Source organism: Myxine glutinosa, chromosome 4 (assembly GCF_964187855.1).
Source record: "Myxine glutinosa chromosome 4, kmMyxGlut1.1, whole genome shotgun sequence".
In the NCBI taxonomy this organism is placed as follows: domain Eukaryota; kingdom Metazoa; phylum Chordata; class Myxini; order Myxiniformes; family Myxinidae; genus Myxine; species Myxine glutinosa.
The window spans coordinates 194938143-194965635 of NC_136264.1; the positions used below are offsets into that span (position 1 = coordinate 194938143).

Below are 27493 nucleotides of genomic sequence, written 5' to 3' on the forward strand. Positions count from 1 at the left end.
GGGATGGAGAAGACAAGAGATGGTGGTGAACAGCTGTTTTAAAGACCTGGAGGGAGGAGTGGGATTGAAGAGAGTGAGGGAGTTTGTTCCAGAGGCGGGAAAAAAGAGGAATGAAAGAGTGAAGGTGAGCAGAGAGTCTTGATTTTGGCAGTTTAACCATAAGAGGGTTGCAGGCAGATCTTGTGCGACCTGTAGGAATATTTGGGGACAGAGCCCGGAGAGAGCTGGGGGGGCAAGGCCGGAGAGGAGTCGGTAGAAGACAGAAAGACCACCAACCTGCCTGCGGTGAGTGAGTGAAAGGCCCTCGGAGTTAGCTTCATCGCGGGAGATTCCACTTTTCACCCCAGATCCACTTTTTTTGAAATTCCGACTTCTTTCCTGGAGGTCCTAGCGGTGTCCATGTGTTTTTTTTTTTTACCTCTCCCACGCCCCTCCCTTCCCATGCCCCTCCCCTTCCCACGCCTCTCCCCCTACCTCCCCCCCCCCGCCACCGCCTCCCCCCCCCCACCATCGCCTCCCCCCCCCCCCCCCGCCATCGCCTCCCCCCCCCCCCGCCATCGCCTCCCCCCCCCCCCGCCATCGCCTCCCCCCCCCCCCGCCTCTCCCTCCCCCTCCCCCGCCTCTCCCTCCCCCTCCCGCCTTTCCCCCCCCCCCCCGCCTCTCCCCCACCCCCAAGCCCTCTGCCTCCCACAGATCTCCCGATGTTCCTGTTTTCTACTGTTGTACATGTGTGCTTCCCCCTCTCTCCCCATCTTGTCTCCTGCTCCCTTTATTATATGTTTTATGTGTCCGTTTGTTTTTTTTGTGATTAATGTTACACGAGCCTCGATCTGATATGGAATTTTTATTATTATTATAATTCTCTTGACCTACAAAGCCCTCCATAACCTGGCCCCATCCTACCTGGCTGACCTCCTCTCCAGACACACTCCCACCCGCAACCTCCGCTCTGCTGGTACCAACCTCCTGATCCCCCTCCCCATCCGGACCAAATTCAGATCCTGGGGGGACAGGGCCTTCTCCATCGCTGCTCCCACCCTCTGGAATTCACTACCTCACACCATCAGAGACTCCTCCTCACTCACCACATTCAAAACATCACTCAAGACCCACCTGTTCAGCACTGCATTCAACATTCAACCCACAGCATTTAACCCCTGACTATCTCTTCTCCTTCTCCCTCCTTTTGCTTTAAATATTTCCCTATTGATTCTTGTCTTTTTGCAATTGTTGTTTTCATGTTTTGTTATGCATTATGTTTTGCACTCTGTCAAAGCGCCTTTGGGCTTCATGAAAAGCGCTATACAAAATAAATGAATTATTATTATTATTATTATTATTATTTTATAAATAATGGACCACGAGACGACCATTCCCCATTGAGCCAGTAAATAGTAATTGTGGTCATCATTAATTCACTGTAATTTGGTCAAGGTGCCGGTGATAACTCGCCTACTCTTCGCGAATGACACCATGGGGGTCTTTAACGTTCACTCACGAATTCTGGCAGATAGGACATCTAGTTTAACGTCCATTGGAGGAACGGATCACACATTGGTGAATCACCCTACCTGTGAAATACCGGTATGGCAGTTTATATCCTGGTCGGGATTCGAACCCAGGCTAGACAGCTTAGAGACCTCCAAGGCATCCTGCAAGCCACACAGGTAACGGATGATGATCAAAATTTCCGTGGATCTGGTTTCTCTCGTACTCAAATCGAGCTGAGAAGGGATCATCGTGGAGGAAGCGCCACTCAAGCCACGCCCCCCACAACCCATCCAGTAATACCACGCCCAGTTTAGCTCCGCCTCCCTTTACCTTCGCCGTTGTGACGATTTGGTGAGTGAAGTTCGTTTCCTATCGCTCTTTGGGTTCGAATCCCATTAATTAATTATTAAAGGAATACGTTAACTTTATGCCTGATGACTTTTATAATAATTTCTTGCAATTTAAACCTCATTTTCTCTTGATTACAGGAACTTCCAAAGGATAAAAGTAACTTGCTCGCCGGGAATCTCGTGATCATTTGGCTCCCATTAAACTGCCCATGAATTTCTCTCGTACAGTGGTCCACCGTACAGTGGTTAATCGTACAGTGGTTCATAAAAACAGTGGTTCATCGTGCAGTGGTCCATCAAAACAGTGGTTCATCGGACAGTTAGTTGATCCATCATACAGTGGTCCATTGTACAGTGCTCCATCAAATACAGTGGTCCATTGTACAGTGGTCCATCGTACAGTGGTCTATCATTCAGTGGTCCATCGTACAGTGGTCCATCGTACAGTGGTCTATCAAATACAGTGGTCCATTGTACAGTGGTCCATCGTGCAGTGGTCTATCATTCAGTGGTCCATCGTACAGTGGTCCATCACACAGTTGGTTGGTCCATCGTACAGTGGTTCATCGTACTGTTTTGATGGACGAGAGACGCTGTATGATGGACCACTGTACGATGGACTAACTGTACGATAGGTCCATCGCACAGTTAGTTGGTCCATCATACAGTGGTCCATTGTACAGTGGTCTATCGTACAGTTAGTCCATCATACAGAGGTCCATCGTACAGTGGTCCATCATACAGTGGTCCTTTGTATAGTGGTGCATCACACAGAGGTCCATCAAAACAGTGATCCATCATACAGTTGGTCGATCTATCATACAGAGGTCCATCATACAATGGTCCACAAAACAGTGGTCCATCATACAGTTGCTCCATCATACAGTGCTCACTTTTGAGCTATCAAAGAGGAGTTTGATGCCTGACAAAACAAGCTCTTACTGGCAACGTCTTCCAGTTATTACACAAGCAGTTTCTGTCACATCGGAGGACGTTAAGCAGATTATCCCATGTCTTGAGTCCATCCTTTACTCCGATGAAGGGTTAACACCCGAAACGTCCTGCCTCTCTTTGCTTCTGAGGGTGGTTAGCATACCTTGATCAATGTCCTGTTGATTCCATCGATTATCCCATCTCCGGTTACTCACTTGGGGGATAATCATCTCTCTGGCCACCTCCTATACAGCACCTGATATTGATTCCACCTGGGAATACGTCCTCAAACGGTTACTCTCTCTTGTGCACTGGTTTATTCCAGCCCGTGTGCAACTATCCGATCCATCCTCTAAAATCTAGACACAGGTACAGTGAATCTCAACGTGGAAGACTAACCTTATTGAAGGTAACTTTCGTTAATTCCATAAGGCTCGTAACAAGTGTTTGCATCCTCCATGCCAGAAAACACCATCTTACAAGTTACAAATATCAAAGCTGAACTTTCCAACCAGTCTCCTTCCTCCAAGTCATGGTGGTGCCTTGTCAAGTTCTTCACTGGTCTGAGCTCTCCTTCCATAGACAATTTCCTCCCTCACTTCAAATGGCATTATGACAAACTCTGCCCAAGATAAGGCTCTGTTTGCCTCCAAATCTCGTGTTCCCATCAATGGAATCATCTCCTCTCCTAGCAGAGGATGGAGTGCTCCAAAGGCATTGTTCTGAACCACTTTTGTTCCTCATATACCTAATCGACCTCTACAATGCTCTAGAAAGCCCTCTTTCTTTTTGCAAAGGTCTCTTTTATATTGTGTCTTATAGGCAGGGAGAAGTTATCACTCTTTGCTGATCTGGAATTGATTTAATGCTGGAGTAATGGGCCTGCAGGATGGTCTATAGTTATGCAGTCTCCTCTAAGCCATCTCGCCTGGCTTTCCATCCCGACCCAGCTATAAACCGTTATGCCGATGTTTCACAGGTGCAGGGTGATCTATCAATGTGTGTGCCGACCCTCGAATGGACGATAAACGGACGTCCTGTCTTCCAACATTAGTTGATGGACATTAAAGATCCCATGGTGTCCTTCGCGAAGAGTAGATGAGCTATCTCCAGCACCATGAAGAAATTCCTGCCCTGACTTCCTGCGTCAGGTGGCAACATGTCCAGGATTGTAACCCTAGCCAAGAAACTCCTTCAGCTGAACCGACACTGTATAGAGAATGGTACATGATCTCTGATATGATATTAGTCGGGAAAGATAGTCAAATTAACCTACCTATTTCCAAGGTCAACCACTGGAAAAGGTTCAATCTTGTAAACATCTCAGCTTCACCATCAACCATGACCTCTTTTGGGCTGAGCATATCGCAAAACCGACCTCCAATGCCAGCCAGTTTGGGAATCATGCGTCGTTACAAATAATTCCCTGAAAAATAAATTACTCACAGATTACGCCTTTGTCATAGCACATTGGAGTACTACTCTCCACTATGGGCTGGCACTCCAGCACCACATCCATCTTTCCTGGATTCCATGCAATCCAAAGCTCACAAGATTATTGGAATCATCCGCGATGGTGGCCGAAATACAAGCCATGTTGCTGAAATCAAAAATAGGTTTGTGGTCTTTTTACCACCTCAGGTGCAGCTAGCTACTTCCCAGCCGTGAGATTCTCTGCCAAGGCCTTCAGGATGCACGTGTTCTTCCGGTAACTACTTTTATACTCTAATTGGAGAATGCAAGGGTGAGTGCATCCGTCTGGGACAGTGAAACATCTCTTCCACCACTCCTTCCCTGTACTAAGTCATGCCTCCTGTGAGTAAGTAGGGAGTAGCGGCTTCCTCCCTCCAGCCTCCCCCCCCCACCCATCCCCCCCCCAATCAATGTCAAAGGGCACATTGCCACACATGCCGGGAGCACTACGGGAATGACCTGCCACTGGGTAGTGATATGATCTTGGAAATGGTGTCCTGTGACCTTAACGGGTTGAGGAAGTGTACCCTGTACTGCAGGGTGGCCGACGCAATCATCCTACGGCTATTGTGCTTGTCCTGGTTAAACTTCCAAAATCCAGGCTGAATGCACACCTCATCTCACTTATTCCTCTTTTTCCCGTCTGTGTAATAACCTTCCTGAGGGCTGTTTAATTCCACTCTTCCCCTCCCCCCCCCCCCCCCCAAGACTTCAATGAAGCGGGTGCACCAACATCTCGTCATACCCCTATCCCAACCTGGAATCTTTTCTACCCTCATCAACCCACCTGAGCCTATAACCCAATCATATTACTTGTAATTTACTTTGTTTCCTCCCCTGCTCTCTCCAGACTTTTCCTGTTCATTCATTAATTTGCTTGTTGCATCCAATTGTGCTCCGACATCCAATGAACGACCTCCTGGCACTAGCTGTTCCCCTGATGTGGAACCACCAGGATGCCCATTCATTACGATTTTACTCTCTGTCCCTTCGCTCTTTCACAAACCCGTCCTCTGTTATATAGAAAACAAAAACAGCATTACGCCAAGAGCAGCTGTATGTGGCCTGAGGAAAGTAATCGACCATGTTGTAAATTTTAGGCCTCGTGCTTATGTAGTCTTTGTCGTACTGACTGACTCGCAGGTAGTTTTTTTGTATACAGGAAGAGCTCGATCAGAATAGAAGGGGAGAAAACACCAAGAGCAGAGTGGGGAGAGAGTGGTATCAAGGGGATGGGTAGAGCAGGTCACATGGGGGTGAACTTCACTCAAGCTTTTGGGTCTCACTATCTGCCATGATCTTTCCTGGAAAAACCACATTTCAAATCTGGCCTCCAAAGCCAGTCGCCGACTGGGCATCCTCCGTCGTGCGAAGTCCTTCCTTGGCACACCTGAGCTCCTCACCACATACAAGGCTTTCATCCGCAGCTCAATGGAATACTGCTCTCCCCTCTGGGCTGGTGCTCCTGCCTCACACCTAGCTCGCCTTCGCGCTGTTGAAACCAAAGCATTCAGAATCATTGGAATCTCCCGCGATGAAGCTAACTCCAAGGGCCTCTCACTCACTCACCGCAGGCAGGTTGGTGGTCTTTCCGTCTTCTACCGACTCCTCTCTGGCCTTGCCCCCCCAGCTCTCTTTGGGCTCTGTCCCGCAAATATTCCTACAGGTCGCACAAGATATGCCTGCAACCCTCTTTTGGTTAAACTGCCAAAATCAAGACTCTCTGCTCACCTTCACTCCTTCATTCCTCTTTTCTCCCGCCTCTGGAACAAACTCCCTCACTCTCTTCAATCCCACTCCACCCTCCAAGTCTTTAAAACAGCTGTTCACCACCATCTCTTATCTTCCCCCATCCAAAACCTTGATCATTTCTACCCCCGCTAATTTCACCCCAATTCCCCTTTTTGAAATACCAACTTCTGTCCTGGAAGTCCTTGGTGTCCTTGTGCTTTATACTTCTCCCTCCCCCCCCCCCCCCCTTCCCATGCCTCCTCCCCCCGGGCCCTCTCCCTTCCACACATCTCCCTGCTCTCGGATGTTGTGTTTGTGTGCTTCCCCTTTTCTCCCCATCTTGTCTTCCGCTCCCTCTTTTTGTGTATTTTGTTTGTCTGGTCGATTTGTTTGTGAAGTAAATGTTAGCTCTTTCACGAGCCTCGATTCAGTATACAAAAACAAAAAAAGAAAAGAAAAAAAAGCAAGCTGCACACAAGCTAAATGAAACACAGAAAGAAGAGGAAGAGGAAGTGAGGATTAAACAGAAAAGGAGCAACCCAACCGACAACTAACAAACAAAAAGAGGTGGATGAGATGAGGAAAAATCAGAATAAGCTGGGAAAAGAGGAGTGCTTTGGAATGGGGTCATTTGGGGGTAGAGGAGATGATGAGTATGGATGGGGGTAGTGATGAACAGCTATGTTGTACCCCTGGAGGGAAGAATGGACTGAACAGACTGGGGAAGTTGGTTCTTTCCTTGTTTTCCTGACTTCGTGGTGGCAGGATTCCTCACACTGCAGTGGCAGCATCCTCGTGAAGGTTAAGTGGCGTAATTGATGCGAAATCTCCATTTTTAACATCAAATGCAAGATAAAACACCTCTTCCCTACCCGCAAAACCATCGTCAAGAGCGGCGTTTCTCCACATCCGTTACAAAAGGAAGAACAAACTTGCGACTTTTAGAAAATTAAGCTTTATTATAAATGTTTCAAAATCAAACGATTCACACACGATTGCATTCAAAACTCGGGCCGTGACGTTCACTTAAGGTGGGGGAGGAAGAGGGATTGCTCGAGTCGCACAATGAACTCCATGGGTTTAGGGACGTACATCCGCTACACAAACCAAGGATCATCGTCGAGATAATTTAATGGCGGCCATTTTGGAGGCCACGAGTCCTTTTGGTCATACCATTGTTAACGGTTATTCATACCTAACTAGATACTTTTCACCAAGTCTCAGTGAACGCGATTTAAAGATTACCTTATCGACACCCAGGATTAATCGGGTACATCGAGCCAAATAAGCACCACGGGTAAAAGCAAGACTGGTGGTAAATAATCTACGGTGGCCGTGTAAATAATCTATGGTGGCCGCGACGCCATTTTGTCTTTAAATTCACTATAAAACGGGTCGTAGTGCAGCAACGTCCATCAGGACGTGACTCTTCAAGTGCTGCGAAGTCCCAAGCGAGTTACAGGTTGTTCCGACAGGTTGTGAAAGAGGGGAAAGCTGTTGGGGGTAAAATGGATGGATTTTTAGATGCTCCACGGACCCACGGGTGAAGTCCATGCACAAGTATGAGGGGGGATGGCGGAGTACGAGGCACGATAGCCTGAAACAAAGTCTTCTGTGCAAACCGAGGTCCTTCAAGAATCCTCGTGGCCCAGACACCACGACTACCGCAAAAAACGACATCTACTGGACCAGTCAGTCGCTCCAGCCTGCACGTAAGTTACAAAAGTTGTGCAAAATGTCGACGCATTTATAGCAAAGTTATTCGTTTGGTGCCATTTCCTCCAACCACCTCCCGCTACCTCCCACGGTAAACTGGAGGAGATTTGAAACACCAAACAACTTTATACCTCGTTCAGCATTCGAGTCCATATACTACACGTGTTATAGTTTAAACTCAACGGTAAACAACCATTGCATGCCACGATTATGGATAAATTTCTCCACGAAAAAAAACAAAACAACCAAATAGTCAAACAAACGTTTCGAACAAGATGTATGTCATCGGAAGACTAAAAGATAACAAACGTTTACATTTCCAGCTACAATCTCCATGGATAACAACAGAAACGAGGGAGATACCTTACGAGTAGAACATAAAAGAGCAACACCCATGCAAGTAGAGGATGTTTGCTTGTTAAACGACGACACAGGAACAGTTTGGTTCAAGCACCTCATCCTGAAGCGTCGTAATCCCGGGTCGGCACCAACCGGCCATTTTGTGAGCACAATTTGGATTCCTGTATGCCCACATCGAGTCAATGGACTCAATATGTCCTCTTAACTCGAACCCTTTCTCATCGAGCTCGTACACATAACCACCCCATGAATAGTGGCCTTCATCCACAAAACCCATTTTATCCCTCAGGGATGGGGAGCATGATGGCTCCTGCATGGTGTTGAAAATTACAGTCTTTGTCATGTCCATTTTAACTACTTCAAAAATATGGCCGAACATCGAGGTCTATGGTGGCCTGCCTGGTGTTGGGCTAGCGGCTAGGGTGCCGGCTTAGGATAACCTAGGATCCTGGGTTCGAATCCCGGTCGATCGCTGAATTAACGCCAGGGGGGTTGACTCAGCCTGTCATCCTTCCGAGGTCGGCTAATTGAGTACCAGTTCACTGGTAATTCCCTGTTTGTCATTAAAGGCGGCAAAAAGGGTTGGCGTCAGGAAGGGCATCCGGCCGTAAAACATTGCTTCAAAAAGGGGACCGAAAAACAACAACAACCACGGTTCCCGAAAAAGGCCAACCCCTGCTTTGCGGGGAAAAATGGCCTCTAAAGGTGGTTTTTATTATCGAGGTCAACATTCTCTGCCACGGCAGTCCATGCGATGGAACTGGCTCGGCCCTTCCGACGCCGTGCGATTCTTTGCGGGTGTGAGCTTTGGAAATGGGGAATATAAACTTGATTCTAAAAAGCCACCATCGCAAACGTATCATATATATAGGATATTGTGCTCATGTTAGCGGCTCGGCCGTCCATCGGCCGTCCATTGAGGCCTCTCGGAAAGAAATACAATGATGTGACGATCTTCTCGTACAGTCAGGACAATCCCAAACTTGAGAGAACATCGTGGTTTGAAATCGACAAACAAAACACCTGCACGAGTAAGTTCAAAACAACAACTGAATATCTGAAGGTCCAACTGGTTTATCTTTTAGTGGACGACCAACTTTGACTGCTGTGTAAATGGATCAGGCCCTCGCAGTGTCCCCACGGGTGATGTTGCTTTTCAGGCCAAACACGGCATAGAGTCAGACGGGCAAATAGCATCTGGGTACCGTGGCATCAGCATTAAAGCAAAATCCAATTTTCCTGCAAAACCAAAACATGGAAGTTTTTTTTTCCTTCATAACAACAAACATTAAACATGTGGGTAAACTAAAGGTCAGCAATACTGAAGCAATGGCATGGGTGTGCAGTGGCAGAAATACAAGGAGAATTATGAATATTTCTTCTCGAAACGAAGGAAATCATTCAACGACTGAAGCGTTTCCACGTGGCAGAGTTCGGTGCCTGTTTCTTGGCCTCACAGATTCAGATTCAGAAGGCAGGAATGATAGGAGAACAGATTCAAACGGTATAACATGGTGGATGTCCTTCACGGCATTCTTAACGACAGAGCATCCTCCTGGCCCATTGTCGAGCATTTACTGGATGAGGTGCATCGAATCAATCAGCCCGCGGTTATTATAAAGCAAAATTTCAACTTGGATTATTTATTCAACCGTGTTGCACTTACGTTACAATCTCTCTTCCAACTTCCATGCTCTCTTCAATCCCATTTTTCTCTCCAGCGCATCAAGACTGATATTCACCACCATTTCAGGTTATCCCCCATCCAAAACCATGATCTTTCCTATCACCGTTAACCCTCCCCAAGCCCACCTGTTTCCAAATTTCCAGTTTTTCCTTTCTGATTGTTTGCCGCTGTATCCATCTTTTTCACCCCCTGTATAAGCCTGGTGTTGGCTTTACGGTTCAGATGGCTGGCTTGAGATCTTCGGCTCCTGAGTTTGAGCCCCTGTCATTCTGTTCAATTAACACCAGGTGGGTTGACTCGGCCTGTCATCCTTCCGAAGTCGGCAAAATGAGTACCAGATAACTGGGAATGGGGGGAAATTGCATCAGTGGCACAGCCACGCCCCCAGAAAATGATGCAGCCAAACTACAGGCTGCATACAAACCACCACCCCCTGTATCCTCCACTAGTTCTCATACTTCCCCACATCCATTATTTCTCCAAGTTTCCCTATATTTTGTTCCTTATACCTGCTGTTGGCATGTCCCACACACCCACCCCACCCCTGTCTTTCTACTGTTCCTTTATCTATTACATCCTGATCCGTTATATGCTGTAGCTCCCCCACGAACCTCAACATTGTATCCAAAAATCCCATAATTCTTGAGGCCTCGGTTGTACACAGAGTTTATTGATTCTGCACCTGAAACCAAATCGGCTCGGCTGACTGAGCCTGCACCTCCACCGCCAACCGCTCAATCGACTAGAGTGACTGGGCCTGCACCTCCACCGACAAATGCTCGACCCAATGAGCCTGCACATCCACTGCCATTAGCTCAGCTGAGCCTGCACCTCCAGCGAGGAAGAATGTTTTGCGATTATCCTGATCAAGCACCAAAATGCCTGCATAGAACATGAAAATGGAAAAACCAAAAATGAGACGCAGTGAAAGTGCTGCAGGCACAGCCACTTGCAGGCCTGTATTTGCTCCATTCGGAAGGACAATCATGAATCACACTGAAGATTCTATCTTAATCATTAAAGATTTCATACTTTGAAATTCCTTTCAAAAACTGTTAATAAAGATGACTTTTTATGAACTTCGTAATATTGTATTAGAACTCTGTAAGGGACCACCATGGAAGCAGCACTTGCGCCGACGTGACCGTCCTAATGATCTTCACATAGTGTTTTATGCACAACGAAAGTGCACACCTTCACCACAAATGTCAAAAATGTCTGACCCCAATCCACAAGTCAACAACAATGATAATTATTATGATAATACAGCATACAGTGCAATTGACTAGTTCCTACATGGCAGATGTAAGTTGTTTTCGAGATAGGTTCTGCACTCCTCACCCACCCTCTCCCCCTCGCCCCCCAAACTTCTTCCTATTATCCACAGAACTTCAAGAAATGAAATTTAAAACACTTTTTAAAAATTACAAAATAAAAACACTAAATTGGGAATACACAGCTTTGAGGCAGAATTCGACACACTCCCATCCCAGACTTTCTCTCCAGCTCGTTTTGCCAAGGAATAGTTATCCGAATGGTGATGACCCCTTGATGCAAGCAAAATATGTCGTGCAGAAAGCGAGGTTAGCACAAGCTTGCCTCTATCTGCTGCTGCTTGTCCTGTTTGCAGCACCTTGTAGAGGTGTCGGATACTTGTGGCTACTTGGTACCTTCCAAGGACCAGGCATGATGATCGCCTTTCTGCGAGTCTCACCACTTCCGGGAGATGAAGCTTGGCTAGTTCCGGTTTCAAAAGAATCGTCTGGTTGGGAAAGGCTGCCACCTCCTCTCACATTCTCAATATTTCCTGAGAGCTCAGACGGTGGTGCCGCCACCTGGCTCTCACCATGCTCCGGTATAGCATCGATCTCCTTATTTGAGGATCCCGAAGCCCGGGTTATAGGAATGTGATGCCGTACAGACTTTTCTGAGGAAGCCTGATGACGCTTCCCACTGCCATCCTCTGCAGCCCCTGCAGTTCTTTCATCGATTCCCATATCTTGGACTTCTTTTCCAGTTTTATCACCTCGGCTCGAATTGGCCCAGGCGAGTCGCTTGGGAGAAGCGCTGTGCGACGAAGTGCCCGCTTCTGTGGCATGCTTGCCGTGGGGCCTCGATTCTTTCACGTTTTGCCGTTCACGGTCACGTGATGCCCGCCGCTCATGACCTTGGCCATCACCACGGGCTCGTCCACCTTCCAGGTGCCGTGAAGAGTCCATACTGTCCGGTGACGAGAAAGACAAACCAGACGAATCGAGAGGTGATCGATGACGATCGGGTGACCTCCATCCGAGAGATTCTGCAACACATTTTATCATTGCTTTAATATCCCCACAGCAAGCTGTGCACGATTGTGGACGTGCGCTCACGCCATTACCACCCACGGAATGGCACTTCAGGCATGCATGTACTATCACTGCCATTGGTGTGTGCATGCACTGGCTTGCTTAAATGATTTTTTACAAAGACTGTGTTGTGTTCAGTTGCATATACTTACCTCAAACAAATGATACAAATGAATGAATTATAGGGGATGGGGAAGAAGGTTCGGAGGTGAAGGTGGTAGGTGAAATGACATCTAAAACAGGGTAATACAGGTACAAACTGAACCTTCAATCGGCCGTGCATATGGAACCATTTACTTACCGTGCTCCAGTGCTCGGCCTGGCGGTCGTTTTAAAAGGAGGTGGACCCTCCTGCCGCACGACTTTATCGTTTCGATGGCTTTATCATAAGTCATGTCCCTTGTGCTCTCCCCATTAATCTCCACAATGTAGTCGCCAATCTGAGTGGTAGAAAGTCGTTTTTTTGATAACACGACAAATGGTTACGTTCCCAAGGCCCTGGTCCCTTTGAGACGTTCACCCGAAGGGCCTCAACGCCTTCCTCATGACCCACCTGGATTTTCCCACTATGTAAAGCAGGGCTGTCAGGTGCTAGTGATACAATGCTGAGGTCCCGTCCGTGATCCTTTCCTCCATCGAGTTTCAAACCAAATCCCGAGGAACCTTTTTCCAGGTCCACTCGTGAGTACGACGCACTCTGCATCTGTAAGCAAGAAATGACTTTCATGTGTCAAGACTCTCAACCACGTGATATTACCTTTGATAAACAGAAAAAGGTGGTTTGTAGCACAAGGTGTGAATTTCAGTAAAATGAGAAGACAGACCCAGAAGATTAAAAAATCTAACACACAATAGTACGTTCAGCTCGACTTGTAAACAAGGAAAATAAAAATGGCATACGACTCAGTATCAAATAAATAGAACAATTTGCGTATGCACGAGCACCATGAAAATCGTCCACAAAGAGCTTGGCCTGCAGGCCGGTGAATTAGTCCTTGAGCCAGACCAAAAGTAATGCTCCGGCGGGGGGAGTAATTCTCATTATGATTTTCCATTAGACCAATGTCTCAAGTGTCAGAAAAGGTGTGATGGACATCTGAGAACGGTAGCTTAGTGCCCGGATGGACGCCATCTTTGAAACCACCCAGCTCGAAAATGCCCATTTGGTGGGGTACATTGTTGCACGTGTATCTGGACTTCTATACTAGCTATCGATGTGCGGTTGACGACTAAATATACGTCCGATGTGTACCGTCTAAATAAAAAATAATATGAAGCATTTTGTTTTAGATTAATTATTATAAAAATCAATTATCGAAAAAAAATCATATATTTTTCAATATTTTATTATTAGACTTGTACTTTTTTTAGTGAAACAACACTGGTATGATTTTCCAAATTATGCATTGTGCTACACCGTTTATCTGTCTATAAAAATAACTCAAAAACTAAAACATATCATCCACCACGAGTTTACAACAAATAAATGTAAAGAGGCATAAAATGACTTAGGCCGCCGCTGGCATTATCTATTCTGACGATAACGCCTGTTAGGAATGTCGTCCGGAGAGGATTTTAACACCATACGATATCTAATAAGCAGGCGGAAATTGTTACATAGGAAATCTGCACTTTGGTGGCCATCTTGGATTTCAAAATGGCCGCCAATTATATTAATTATTCATTACTAGAGTTTGGAAAGACGTATGGAGCTGATTTTAACACCATACGATGTATATTCCTAATAAGCAAGCGGAGGTATCATTGAACATGTCATGTTTTAGTCAAATAACACCGGTATGATCTTCCAAATTATACATTTTGCTAAACCGTTTATCTGTCTATAAAGATTTTCAGGCAATTTGGCCTGCATTATAATAGAGAACAACATATGCTATACAATATACAGTGCACACAAAGTTAATCATCAGAGTCGCCATCAGAGTCATTGGCATCCTGAGCCACGATAGCATCATCCTGCACCATGTTGGAGCATCCCTGCAGCTTACACACAACAGTGCACTTCAACCCATTCAGTATGCAGGAGCAATCTGACGGTCGACACGTCCTTCTGCATGTGCATGAGATGAGATTCAAGACGACATCTGGAGCTGGTAGACCCGCCATCCATCGGATTGTGAGCGAACCGCCATCATCGAGTTCCCAACCATGTCCTGCTGATGGTGTTGGGACGTCTGGTAGGTTTTCAAGGCTGCGTCGCCAGATAGCCGCCTGATAGTTGGCCCTAAACGTATGCTGCATCAAGGAGTCTTCACAAGGCGGCAATTGTCCAGATTCGATCTGGCCCTTCTTTGCACAGAACATGTGATAACGGAGCGAATTAACACCGACGATCTTCGTGTTCTTGGCGTACAGCTGACACGTGAAGGCCTGAATGCTATTGAAGACGTCTGTTGGTACATTCCACGAAGATCCCAGATCTGTGAATGCTTGAAGATACAGCTCATTCGCTTGCACAAGCTTCAAAGCCTTTATCTTTCCTTGGCTAGCCAGAGCACTCACAGTGTCACACCCGCTCCTTGCATGAAGCCCTGGCAATGCACTGCAAACTCCAGACCCCAATACCGCAGCCAACTTTCCAACGTCGATCATTCTGACTCGAACCTTTGTTCCTCGTCTGATGAAGAGCTGACTATCGATGGTTCTGCTGAGATGAAGACTGATGATCAGAACGTCGGTGTCATCTGCCACTAAGATGATCGTCTTGTAGTGGGTAGCGGCGTGCTTTGCGTGGAGAAACATACGCGTGTCTGCTTCCTCGTGGCTACATTCGAGTGCTTGCACCAACTTCCACCTATCGCGGGTCAGTACCAGACATTTTTCACCACAGGTGACATACAGTGTTCTGTTGCCTAGCTTTTCGCGATTTGTTTCATGTTTCCACGACTCCGCCAGAAACACAACCAGTTTCTCCTTTGTCTGGCTGCAAGCAAGGAGACGCCGCCAGTTCATGATTTTGTGTGCGGGTCTGATCTCGCTGAAACTGATGCCTTCATTTGAACCGCGGTTCACATGCTCAGCTGCTTTGATGGATTCTTCTGTGTATGTGTCAAAGACAACATCGATGCGCTCACTGCCTTGACCAGCGTGAAGCGCTGCAGCAAGGATGCGGTCAGATAGTTCTTCGAACGTGTCGTTCTCGCCATGCATCTTTTGTATGAGAGCCATCGCATCAATTATTGTTGCACTTCGCTTGTCAACGTTCTCGGCTGGTTCCACAAGACCTTCCATGTGTTTCGCAAGTGCAGCTTTGTTCGTTTTTTTCATTGACCCATCAACGTTTGCCAAAGACCATGGTAACGGCCCTAGTGGGTGACAAAGGACAAGTTGCATGTCGAGGTTCCTTGTCTTGGCGATGAGTATCATGGTGGCAAACAGTTGTCTGTCAGCTCTCAGGACGATCTCCTTGTTTGTGCCCTTCACAACTTTCTGCTTGATCTTACCAAAGGTCTTCAAGTTTAGCTTGTTCAATGTGTCATGAAAGCCTGTTCCCTCTTCAAGACGTTTCTGGAAGCTTTGATACGCCGCTTCCCCCTTTTGCAGGGTGTTGAGTAGGTCATTAGAAACGTCCTCCCTCGCAGCCGCTCCGGTAGATATACTGAGAAGACATGACGGATCATCGGCGAATGGATTGGTCCAGTCATTTTCCAGTAGATCACAGATAGCTGTGACGCCAGACTCATCACGTTTGATGCGAGAAGTAGACAAGTCAGGGTGCTTGGCGTGAGATGTGTCGCTGCCATTCACAAGGATAGTTTCTCGTAGTTGCCTCAGTGCAGTAGCCCGATTTTCTGCAGTTAGATAGTATCGTGACACAGCCCCTTGTCGAAGACTAAAACCTCGTGTTCCTCCAGCTGTTTGCGTATCTTTGTTTACTGTTTCTTCTGTTGTCTGATCAACAGCGATTCTGGCAAATGGATTCCCTGGTCTAAGCTGTACGGAGAAGTAGCCTTGATTGAAATGCCTGTACAACTCGGGGCATGTTTCGTGGAGTTGCGTCATCTGTGCATAGTACACTGGTAGATATCTAGCATAGTTCACCTTGTTCATTGCGAAACACCAAGGGATCACTCTTCTGACACAAGCCAAGTGAAGCATCCAGTCGCCTTCTCTATCCGCACGAATCAACCCCAGCAGGGTCTCTACCATATCAATATACATCATCCAGAAGCGAGCCAGGTCTCCATGTTTGGTTCGCAGAAAATGTAGGTATTTCGCGAACATGTCAAAGCTCTGTACACATGAATCATCATCGAGAGCAGCAGCGAGAGTCTCGTGGCAAACATCCTCCTTGATGCTGCGAATTTTGAGGTCAGTGCTTCGAATCTGGGGTTCCTTGTCAGGATGATTGCTTTCTATCCACACCTGGAAGCCCTTCCAAATGATGCGCATTAGTGCCTCGTACATCAACTTGTGGAGTCGCACAGCACGGTTGTATTGCTTGCCTTCCAGAACCCTGTTGATGGAACCTTCAGCGATTACTCCTGACTCAACAGCTACATCCCGAAGGCCTGCATCTCCAAACATTTTCCCAATGCTCGACATGAAGTTACAGATGGTATGGAAGTTCCCCATCATGAGCACGATTCTTCCATATCGATCGACATCTTTCCATGCTATTTCGGTCGCCTTAGCAAATAGTGCCTGGTCTAGCACCACCGGTATACGCTCAAGCTGAAGTGATGACATGATGTTCAGAGCTTCTCTGAGGATTTCTTGCACTGTTGCCATATCTGTGGCAGGCGCGTTTATAGTCGGCAGGTAGCCAACTACATCTTCCGTCACCTGAACACGATCTCTAGTCATGATGTTGAAACCAGTCCACGAACTGATTGTCTGGTCGCATGGTTCCAGCATGCGAGTCATAATCCATACGTGATTTCGGCGCTGCGCAAGGGATGTTGCGCCTGCAAGAGTGTCAGAAAGATCTGCAGGCTTGATTGCAGGTGGGCCCTCTCGTTTCCCACCGCTGTATATTGGAACTAAATCGCTGGATGACGGGATAGATCGCTTCTTATCTGCTTTGGATACTGCCGATGGAGGTTGGGGCGGCAAACACGACTGCGACTTCGGTTGGACGATGATACCGTTGACGCGATGCGATGTTCCGCCACCACTCAGCAATTCCTCTAGCCTGTCGATGTTATCGAATGCTAATACAGTCGGGACCGAAGGGTGCACATGTGACGGAAGTGGTACTGTATCTTTCTCCACACTTGCTAATTTGTCTATGCATAGCGCTGTCTCGATTTCTTCCAGAACTGTGTACGAACATCCGTGCCCGAGTCGATTCAATATTCTGATGACCTCTGTATTACCGGTGAGCGTTTTCATGACCCACGGAAGTAGGACATGCTTCGATGTTCTGATGGTACCCCGGTGTACAGCATTGATGATATCTTGAGCCATCGACCATACCAGTGTGTCGGCACGCGCAGAGCTACCCCCACTCCCGCAAATCAAAGTATGCAGAAATACACGAAGAGAATCTGGTATCTTCACGTAATCTGAAGTGAGTTCTGCTGGCTGAGGCGGCCAACGTTCATTGTAATGAGCATCTTTGATCTGGTGTCGCAGTGAAGTAGCTGCACGCACAATGTTACTTTCACCGTCCGTTCGTTCAAATGCTTTCACTTCTGCTTTCAGGTTTACGCACTCTGCAGCAATCTCTCGCTTTGTCAGATTATCGGGCATCAAGTATACACGGTGTTTCACATTGAAGAAGATGAGCGATTCTCCAAACTCTCTTTGTAATGTGCGCTGCAGATTCTTCTTGATGGAGTCACGAACATCAACTGAAAATGTATCTGAAGACAGGATATCTGTTGCAACATCAACTATTGGAACAATCCTCGGGTTTAAGAACAAGTCAGTGCGAATGAAATTGAATATACATCGTATCATTTCTTTTTTCTCGATATTATCTTCAATGTCAGTTTCTACTTGAGGTTTTTGGGGCCGTGTGTAGTTTCTATAGCAGGAGAAGTGGTAGTGAGTCTCAGCTGCAACCATATCTCGTGTAGTCAATGCCAAAACTCTCTCATCATTGCGAGCTGTCGCAGCATCTCTTATTGTCTTATCTGCTCGAAGTTCAACAGCCAAGACAACTGTTTCACGGGTACGACTGCCTTTTATGAATTTTGAAGCACGCTGGCAAAAAATGCATTTATCATCGTAGACCGTTGAAGTTGATCCTGTCTCTTCCCGTGATGATCGCCGTCGCACCGCATCGCCAGTATCAACTGAAGAACTTCTAGCTGCATTGGTCAAAGTAGCTAGGTGGTTTTTGTGAGTGAAGTCTGATCTACAAGCCCTATGGTATAATATTGGAATATTAGGAAGTTCAACTGCACCTTCTTGGACTAGCTTTAGAATTGGATAAAAGTTTCTAACTGCGGCTGCGTCACACAATGTCTTCCAAGAACTGTTGCCCGCTGCCTTGCTTAGTTCAGAGAGTGGCGACTTCTTGCTGCACAGGATGCACGTTCCGGACTCAGGTTCAATCTTTGCCCGTTTCGCCTCGACACCGGCCATCTCAGCTGAAAGAACAAAAAGACTGACGTTAGATTACTCCGATATCCGAAAAGCTCGCCAGCTTACATAGACATACTCATCCAAGTCAGTGAACATGTTAGATGGCGCCACAATACAACTCTATAATAGAGTTGTATGTGGCGCCATCTAACATGTTCACTTTTAGTTCTTAAGCCACCCACCCCCCCCCCCCCCCCCCCCTCAGAAATTAATCAGGTCACCGCAACAAATCTCAGACTGAGATATAGAATATAGAATATAGATATAGAATAGACTGACGTCACTTTCGGCACTGGGTTCTGTGGGTTGATTATCGGCGGGAAATTCCAACTGACAGTTTCGGTTTGTGGAAAGTGCATGCCTTTTCATATATTTTTTGTGTACACTCGTGGTGGATGATATGTTTTAGTTTTTGAGTTATTTTTATAGACAGATAAACGGTGTAGCACAATGCATAATTTGGAAAATCATACCAGTGTTGTTTCACTAAAAAAAGTACAAGTCTAATAATAAAATATTGAAAAATATATGATTTTTTTTCGATAATTGATTTTTATAATAATTAATCTAAAACAAAATGCTTCATATTATTTTTTATTTAGACGGTACACATCGGACGTATATTTAGTCGTCAACCGCACATCGATAGCTAGTATAGAAGTCCAGATACACGTGCAACAATGTACCCCACCAAATGGGCATTTTCGAGCTGGGTGGTTTCAAAGATGGCGTCCATCCGGGCACTAAGCTACCGTTCTCAGATGTCCATCACACCTTTTCTGACACTTGAGACATTGGTCTAATGGAAAATCATAATGAGAATTACTCCCCCCGCCGGAGCATTCACTTCAAAAAATGGCCGGTTGGCTCAAGGACTAAATGGCCCCACATGCAAACTGATCCACGTTAGGGCCACAGGCCGAGGAGGCATCCAGCACAAACAGACGTAGAGGCCTAAGCAGGATGTCCAAATTAGGTCAAACCCAGCCATAATTTCTCCTCAAAAGGTGTTATTAAAAAAAAGGTGTTTCTCTCTGTCTCGGTCCAAGTACCAAATCTCTCAACCAGATTATTCTTCTGACATCAGTCGTCCTTCTTCTTGCTCTTTCTTCTGTTGTCACTGCTGTTGTCATTCTATATGGTGTCATCCTCCGGTAGTAATCTAGAGCACATGTCTGGACCATAATAATTTGTCTTCGTAGCCACTACCAACAGCAGCACCTCCCAAATCACCACAGCAACTTAATCCAATTACTAACAGCCACAACTACCCTTCACAGTCCACACACATTTGGCATACAGGAAGAAGTACCTCAGGGACAAAACGGAATGAGAAGCATGAGATATACAGTCACGTGAAAAAGTAAGTACACCCCATGTATAGTTTTGACTTTTTCAACATATTTCAACATACAGCTATTTGATCTTCATTTCAACAATATTGATAGATAAAGGTGATATAATATAACAAATATCATGAAACATTTACATTTTGTAGTCCATTGTATAATTTAAATAAACATAAATGCAAATTTCGCATGTGGAAAAAGTAAGTACACCCTTGGCTCTAATAGGTGGTATTGCCCCCTTTGGCAGAAACAACCTCAAGTAGGCGTTTCTTATAACTGTCTACCAGTCTCTGACATCGACTGTGAGAAATTTTTGCCCACTCCTCCATGCAGAATTCTTTCAGCTTTGCGATGTTTGAGGGGTTTCTTGCATGCACAGCTCGTTTCAAATCCCCCCACAACATCTCGATGGGATTTAGATCCAGGCTTTGACCTGGCCATTCCAGAACCCTCCATTTCTTTATTTTCAGCCATTCCTTGGTGGATTTACTGGTATGTTTAGGGTCATTGTCATGTTGCAAGGTCCAACTTCGGTTGAGCTTCAACTTTCCGACAGATGGCCTCACATTATCCTCAAGCACCCTCTGGTACAATGAATAATTCATAGTGGATTCGATGATGGTGAGCTGCCCAGGCCCTGATGCAGCAAAGCTGCCCCAAACCATATTTCCACCACCATGCTTTACAGTTGGTATCAGGTTCTTGTGGTCAAATGCTGTCTTTGGTTTTCGCCAAACATGTCTTCTGGTACTGTGGCCAAAAAGCTCTACCTTTGACTCATCTGTCCAGAGCACATTGTTCCAGAAGTGCTGGTCTTTGCCTAGGTGTTCATTGGCAAACTAGTCTTGCCCTGATGTTCTTTCTGGACAGCAAAGGTTTCCTCCTGGCACACCTCCCATGTAGATCAAATTTGTGCAGCCTCTTTCCAATGGTAGACTCGTGCACTTTGACATCAACAGTGGCAAGAGCTACCTGTAGGTCCCATGATGACAATCTGGGGTTCTTAGAGACTTCTTTCAGCATCTTGCGGTCTGCTCTCGGGCTGAACTTGCTGGGCGGCCTGGCCTGAACAAGTTGGCAGTTGTTTGGAATCTTCTCCACTTGTAGATGATCTTCCAGCCAGACGAATGATTGATTTCAAATTGTTTGGAGATCTTTTTAAATCCCTTCCCAGACTCGTAGGCATCTATAACCTTCTTTCTGAAGGCCTCAGAGAGCTATTTTGATCTAGGCATGGTGACGCCGCACACTTCAACAACAAAGAGCAAACCAAACTAAATGTCTGAGGTTTAAATAAGACAGGTTCATCCAAGATCCTCTCTGACGATGTTCTAATCATTTGCACCTGAGCTGGTGCACCTGATTCTAATTTTAGGTATTTCAAGTCGTGATAAATGTAGGGGTGTACTTACTTTTTCCACATGTGAAATTTGCATTTATGTTTATTTAAATTATACAATGGACTACGAAATGTAAATGTTTCATGATATTTGTTATATTATATCACCTTTATCAATCGATATTGTTGAAATGAAGATCAAACAGCTGTATGTTGAAATATGTTGAAAAAGTCAAAACTTTACATGGGGTGTGCTTACTTTTTCACGTGACTGTACATGAAAAAAGAGAGGGCCTTAAGTGATGGAAATGATGAATATGGCTACAGAGCATCGACAGGGCGCTGCATACGAGCTAACCTGCAGGGCCACTCCGTCTGGCCTGATGTCTCGCCGCCCACGGATCTCAGCCCTAAAAAGAAAAAAAAAATTTAAAATAAAAAAAGCACAGAGAAGAACCATTGTGAAAAACTGAGAAAATCTGACGATAAAAACACAAGGAAACAGCCTTGCGAGTGTAGTGGCCAATCGAGTGTTGAATGTTGCTGCCTCTCAGTTTGTGAACCACGTTGGTTGGTAATGTATGTGGGCTGGAGATGCACATTGCCCAAGGAAGTAAGAAGTTATTTGGACCATGATGCATGTAGCCTAGCCACACCATGGTGTTATATTTTAAAACAAAGTGTAGTGTAATAACCAAAAATAAATCCCTTAGATGGAATACCTCATTGACATCAAATCTCCAACGGCGGATACAACACTGATGTAGCATCATCCCCCAAAATAAAATTTAAAGTTATCCTATTCCTTGTATGCCGTGCTGCATTGATACGTTATTGTCTTATTGCTTCCCCTTCGCCCCGTATTGTGTCCGCTGACCCTGTGCCCATGGTATTCTACTCTTCCATGAGCTTCAAAAACTGTATTTAAAAAGGAAAACTCACCCGATGATCTTGTCCGACTGATCGGAGGCATTTGAGGTTCGCTCACTGCTGTATTTGTCATCACTAGTCATTGGTGAAAGGTTTCCAAACTCTGCACAAAATGAATAACATGCACAAAAAAACCCCATGTACAATTCCTTTAATGAACATAACATACTTTGGGCTGTCTGGAAACATCCATACCTTGTCCATCAATATATGTCTAAGAAATAATTATAAATGTTCTCAGTCTCTCCTCTCTTCTCTTGCCCACAGCAATCCCTCCACACCTTGTTCAACCTCACATGCAGCAAATCCCTCACCACCACGTACAACCTCACAGCAATCCCTCAGCACCAGGTACAACCTCACATGCAACAATCCCTCAGCACCAGGTACAACCTCACATACGGCAATCCCTCAGCACCAGGTACAACCTCACAGCAATCCCTCAGCACCAGGTAGAACTTCACATGCAGCATTCCCTCACTACCATGTACATACAACCTCAGATGCAGCAATCCCTCACCACCAGATAACCTCAAATGCTGCAATCCCTCTCCACCAGGTACAACCAAACATACAGCAATCTCTCACTGTTACGCCACACATTGCATGTAGGTATCCCTCGCTACCATGAACAACCTTACCAGAGCACTCCCTCGCCCCCATTACCTTAGCTCTCACAATTCTCGCACCCAAGAACCATCTCGTCTGCAATCCCTTAACACTGTGTGTCAATAATCAATAAAAGAATTCCCCCAAAAATGGGAATTATAGCCATTTATTTATTTATATATGCAAATATGGTGGAATTTGACTCCCCTCCCGTACACACGTTTCGACCCACTAATCACACTCCCCCTGGATCCCCTCCCCATACAACCTCCCCCAACAATACTCCCTCCCTTTCCCTCATTGTTGCTCAAGGAAGTGGTAATCCACTGGTAGGATTAGTAAAATTAAAATCCAAAACCAACCAGAAATATTTATAAACACCACCAACCCCTTCCTTCCCCCATCTTAATTGTATTCTTTGACTTACCTTCAGCTGGGACGATACTCAAGGTTACATTCCTGCCTTCCGTCTTTATCAGGCCAACAATTTGATCGTGTGAGAGGTGCACGATGGAATGTCCATTCACTGCCAGGATACGATCTCCTTCCTTAAGGTGGCCTGAACGTGCTGCAGGACTGCCTGGCACGATGCGGTCGATACGATGTGGGACATCATTCCCTGCCGGGGGATGGGGGCAAATGCACACGACCACATTCAAGAGGGAATAAAGTAGGTTGGAAAGTGGAGATTATTATACAATAACGGGTGTGGGATGTGCAACTTTGTGCTTCGTATACTTAAAACAGGCCCTCAAACCAAAGGTATTGTTAAGTGCTTAAGCCTGAGATGCTTTCTCCTGTGTTCCTTCAAAACATCATTTTTCAAGTCTACATCACGTCCATGATGGTTATAAACATTTGCTCTTCCAGAAAGAGTCTCCAAACCAACTCCTCTCAACTACGGGCCTACATGCAAGAGGAATGGCAAAAGATCCTCCATTTCAAATTTTCTCCTGATATTAATCGTAATTTTCACTTAATTTTTAGTTGTTCTATGATGGCCATTCTCCTTCTGTCGAGACAGCAACCAAAAGCAGACGGGGTCACCAGACTTGGTGGTGTAATGGTTGAAGCATCTGCTCCAAGTCTGGGAGGTCGACGGTTCGATTCCGACCCCGGCCGAGTCCTTACAAATACTAAAACAGGTACTTTCTGCTTCCTTGCTTGACGCTCAGCATTTAAAAGATAGCGCAAGCAAGCAGAGGTTAACATCCGTGGAGAGGAAGAAATATTTTCTTAATCGCCCTACTGATTGAGGGGAGATAGGTGAAGTCATAAAGATGGCGTCGCCGGTGCCAATAATGCCCCGGGAAATATGTATGAAGTATGTATGAGGAATCGAGCTCAGTAGCTGTTTGTCTCAAGTCAAATACGTTGCTGTTTCATGCATTCGTGATGTTTACAGCTCCTTCATGGGACAATGTAAAAAATAAAAAAAATGTACAGTGCCTTCAGAAAGTATTCACACCCCATGCCCTTTTCACCTTTTGTTGTGTTACAGCCTGAATTTAAAATGGATTAAATCGAGATTATGTCAAAGTGGAATTTTATTTTTAGAAATTTTTACAAGATAATTTAAAATGAAATGCAGAAATATCTGATTTAAATAACTATTCAACCCCCTGAGTCAATACTTCGTAGAAACGCCTTTGGCAGCAATAACAGTTTTGAGTCTTCTTAGGTACGTCTGTATCAGCTTTGCACATCTGGATTTGGGGAGTTTCTCCCATTCTTCCTTGCAGATTTGCTCAAGCTCTGTCAAGTTGGATGGGGAGCATCGGTGAACAGCAATCTTGAAGTCTTTCCACAGATTCTCAATGAGAATCAAGTCTGGGCTTTTGGGCCACTCAAGAACGTTCACATTTTTGTTCTGAAGCCATTCCAGTCTTGCTTTGGCTGTATGCTTGGGGACATTGTTCTGTTGGAAAGTAAATCTTTCAGCCTAAGGTCTTTTGCACTCTGAAGCAGGTTCTACTCTAAGATTCACCTGTATTTGACTCCATTCATTGTTGTTCCCTCTATCCTTACAATTCTCACAGTCCCTGCCATTGAAAAGCATCCCCATAGCATGATGTTTGCCACCACCATGTTTCACAGTAGGGATGGTGTTAGATGGGTGATGAGCTGTGCTCGGTTTCCGCCAGACGTAGCGCTTTGCATTCAGGCCAAAGAGTTCAATTTTCATCTCATCAGACCACAGAATATTTTGCCTCTTGCTCTCAGAGTCTTTCATGTGCCTTTTTGCAAACTTCAGGTGTCCTGTCATGTGCCTTTTTGCAAACTTCAGGTGTCCTGTCATGTGCCTTTTTCTCAGGAGTGGCTTCTGTCTGTCCACTCTCCCATAAAGTCTTGATTTGTGAAGTGCTGCAGAGACTGTTGTCCTTCCAGCAGGTTCCCCCATCTCAGCCAAGGAACTCTATATTTTTTTCAGAGTGGTCATTGGGTTCTTGGTAACCTCCATGACCAACACCCTTCTTGCCCGGTTGCTCAGTTTGGTCGGACGGCCAGCTCTAGGAAAAGTCTGGGTAGTTTTCATTTCATTTCCTCTTCCATATTATTTCATTTCCTCATGATGGAGCTCACTGTGCTCTTGGGAACTTTCAACACTCCAGAAACTGTTTTATACGCTTCCCCAGATCTATGCCGCATTCTATCTCGGAGTTTTACGGACAGTTCCTTTGACTTCATGGTAGAGTTTCTGCTCTGACATGTACCATCAACTGTGTGAGCTTGTATAGAAAAGTGTTTCTTTCTAAATCGTGTGCATTCTGTTGAATTGGCCACAGGTGGACTCCATTCAAGTTGTAGAGACATCTCAAGGATATTTTAAAAAATTCCCTTTTTTAAAGGCCATTATCCCTGCTAGAGCGGGGGTTACCCTTGCAGGCCCCATGTCAATCATCATGGTTCCCTTTTTGAGGCAATGTTTTTTTTATGGCCGGATGCCCTTCCTGACGCCAACCCTTTTAGTCGCCTCTTATGACACGCAAGGATACGGTGTACCTCTTCTAAACCGAGGCACACACCGGCAAGACATCTCAAGGATGATGAAAGGAAATTGGATGCAGCTGCGCTCAATTTGGAGTGTCCCCCGTTAACCCCTCTACCGTTAACAGAACCACAAACACAGCATCAGCCTAAAGCCAACGTAGACTTATAATCCACTGACCAGTGTTCCTGTATACTGATATCCACTACCCCCAATACAGTGTCCAATCACAAACAACTCAAGTTGGAATGGCATGCCTACTGTTACGGATTCGTCACTTCCGTTGTTGTGGTTTTCATCCACTGTAAACATTTTTGATTCCATGTATTATTATTGTTGTCGTTTAAGGGAAATAGATATAACTGTTTTCAAAAGGTAAAAAAAGTCAATGTTTAAATGAAAGAGGAACCGGACGACGACGAAGAGGAAGAGGGGAAAGGAAGGCGGAGCGAGTGGAGTCGGAGAAGAAGCATAGTTGCTTTGCGGTCTGGAGCGAACATTGGCGAGCAAGAGTCACGAGTGAACTTTGGGTTTCCCAGGAAAGGGATTCCTGCGACAGAGTTGTTATCGCTGTGACAGATTCACCTGCGTGTCAGGTTTTGCGATTGATTCCGAAGAGAATCCTCATCGTGCCGTTACGTCTCGAGTACGGGCCGTCGGCCATTTTGGCTCGCGCGCTTTGTGCGTCGAGCAAGGTTTCTTTGCTTCGCTTCAGCCTTTCTCACAGCATTCAGATGTTTATCTGGTGTGTGTGTGTGTGTGTGCAACGCGGATTTTGAAGGTAAATCTGAGGTTCGCCGACTGTGAGCCGTGAAACGTCCATACCCGAGGGTGTGATTTCCCAGTCGCCTGGAGGGCGCCTTTGGATTTCCCAGTCACCTTGACGGCGCCTTGGTGCAGCTTTGGCCGTGTGACTGTGACTGTCATCCGAACGGGATTCTGGTCTCGATTGGACATCTTTCTGACGATCGCTGGAGCGGATCGACTTTGGCTTGAACCCGGAATCAACGTGGGTTTGAAGCCGGGAAAGAGACATTAGGAATGTTCTTGTTTCACTCACTTGGAGCACAGTGAGTTATATGTTACGAAACTGATGGTACCATCATAGGATATATATTGATTGTACTTTTGATTACTTTTATTGTTATACTGTTATTCTTGTGTGATCTTAATACAATATTTGTTTGTTGGTAACAATTGGTGTGGTTTCACCATTGATTTTTGACACAGAATAACACATTTTTCTGCCGTGACTCCTCTCGGGGCTCGGAGGTACACCGTGACCAGGGGGTTGGGGAGGAGCACGTAACACTACGTGTCTGAAGATACAGTGCTCAGAAACTGCAGCCACTCACCATCATTGTCCTTCATATCTGGCTGACCCAGGGTCGAGATGAGGACAAAGCCAAATCCTTCATTTTCATTGCGCTGCAGGTTCACTTTGTGGGGCTGCACACCAGGGGGTAGAAGGCTCATCTCCACATTCGAGCCCAGCACTGTGCCAGACTCCACAGGCCGAGGTGGAACCAATTCATCCTCACCGCCAGGTTGGGATGCCCCAGATATGAGGCTACGTTGTGAGCCTGGAGAGATACTTCCACCTGCGAAGGAGAGCAGAACAGTTTGTTGTTCACTT

General features: G+C 45.9%; 2 protein-coding genes across 3 annotated transcripts in view; both read right to left on the bottom strand.

The window, feature by feature from the left end:
• The window catches only part of BSN (bassoon presynaptic cytomatrix protein), a 166040-nt gene extending 155311 nt beyond the window's left edge, over positions 1 to 10729 (bottom strand). The window contains exons 1-2 of the mRNA XM_078775345.1: positions 10505 to 10729; positions 1583 to 1652 (exon numbers count right to left, since the gene is read on the bottom strand). Coding sequence (XP_078631471.1) covers positions 1583 to 1652; positions 10505 to 10729 — 295 coding nt within the window. The remainder of the gene's footprint in view (positions 1 to 1582; positions 1653 to 10504) is intronic.
• The window catches only part of LOC137425597 (membrane-associated guanylate kinase, WW and PDZ domain-containing protein 3), a 107564-nt gene continuing 88775 nt past the window's right edge, over positions 8705 to 27493 (bottom strand). For both annotated transcript variants that reach the window (XM_068114182.2, XM_068114181.2), the window contains exons 16-22: positions 27213 to 27458; positions 23296 to 23487; positions 22272 to 22362; positions 21688 to 21739; positions 12640 to 12789; positions 12388 to 12526; positions 8705 to 12040 (exon numbers count right to left, since the gene is read on the bottom strand). In XM_068114182.2, coding sequence (XP_067970283.2) covers positions 11343 to 12040; positions 12388 to 12526; positions 12640 to 12789; positions 21688 to 21739; positions 22272 to 22362; positions 23296 to 23487; positions 27213 to 27458 — 1568 coding nt within the window. In that variant the 3' untranslated portion in view covers positions 8705 to 11342. The remainder of the gene's footprint in view (positions 12041 to 12387; positions 12527 to 12639; positions 12790 to 21687; positions 21740 to 22271; positions 22363 to 23295; positions 23488 to 27212; positions 27459 to 27493) is intronic.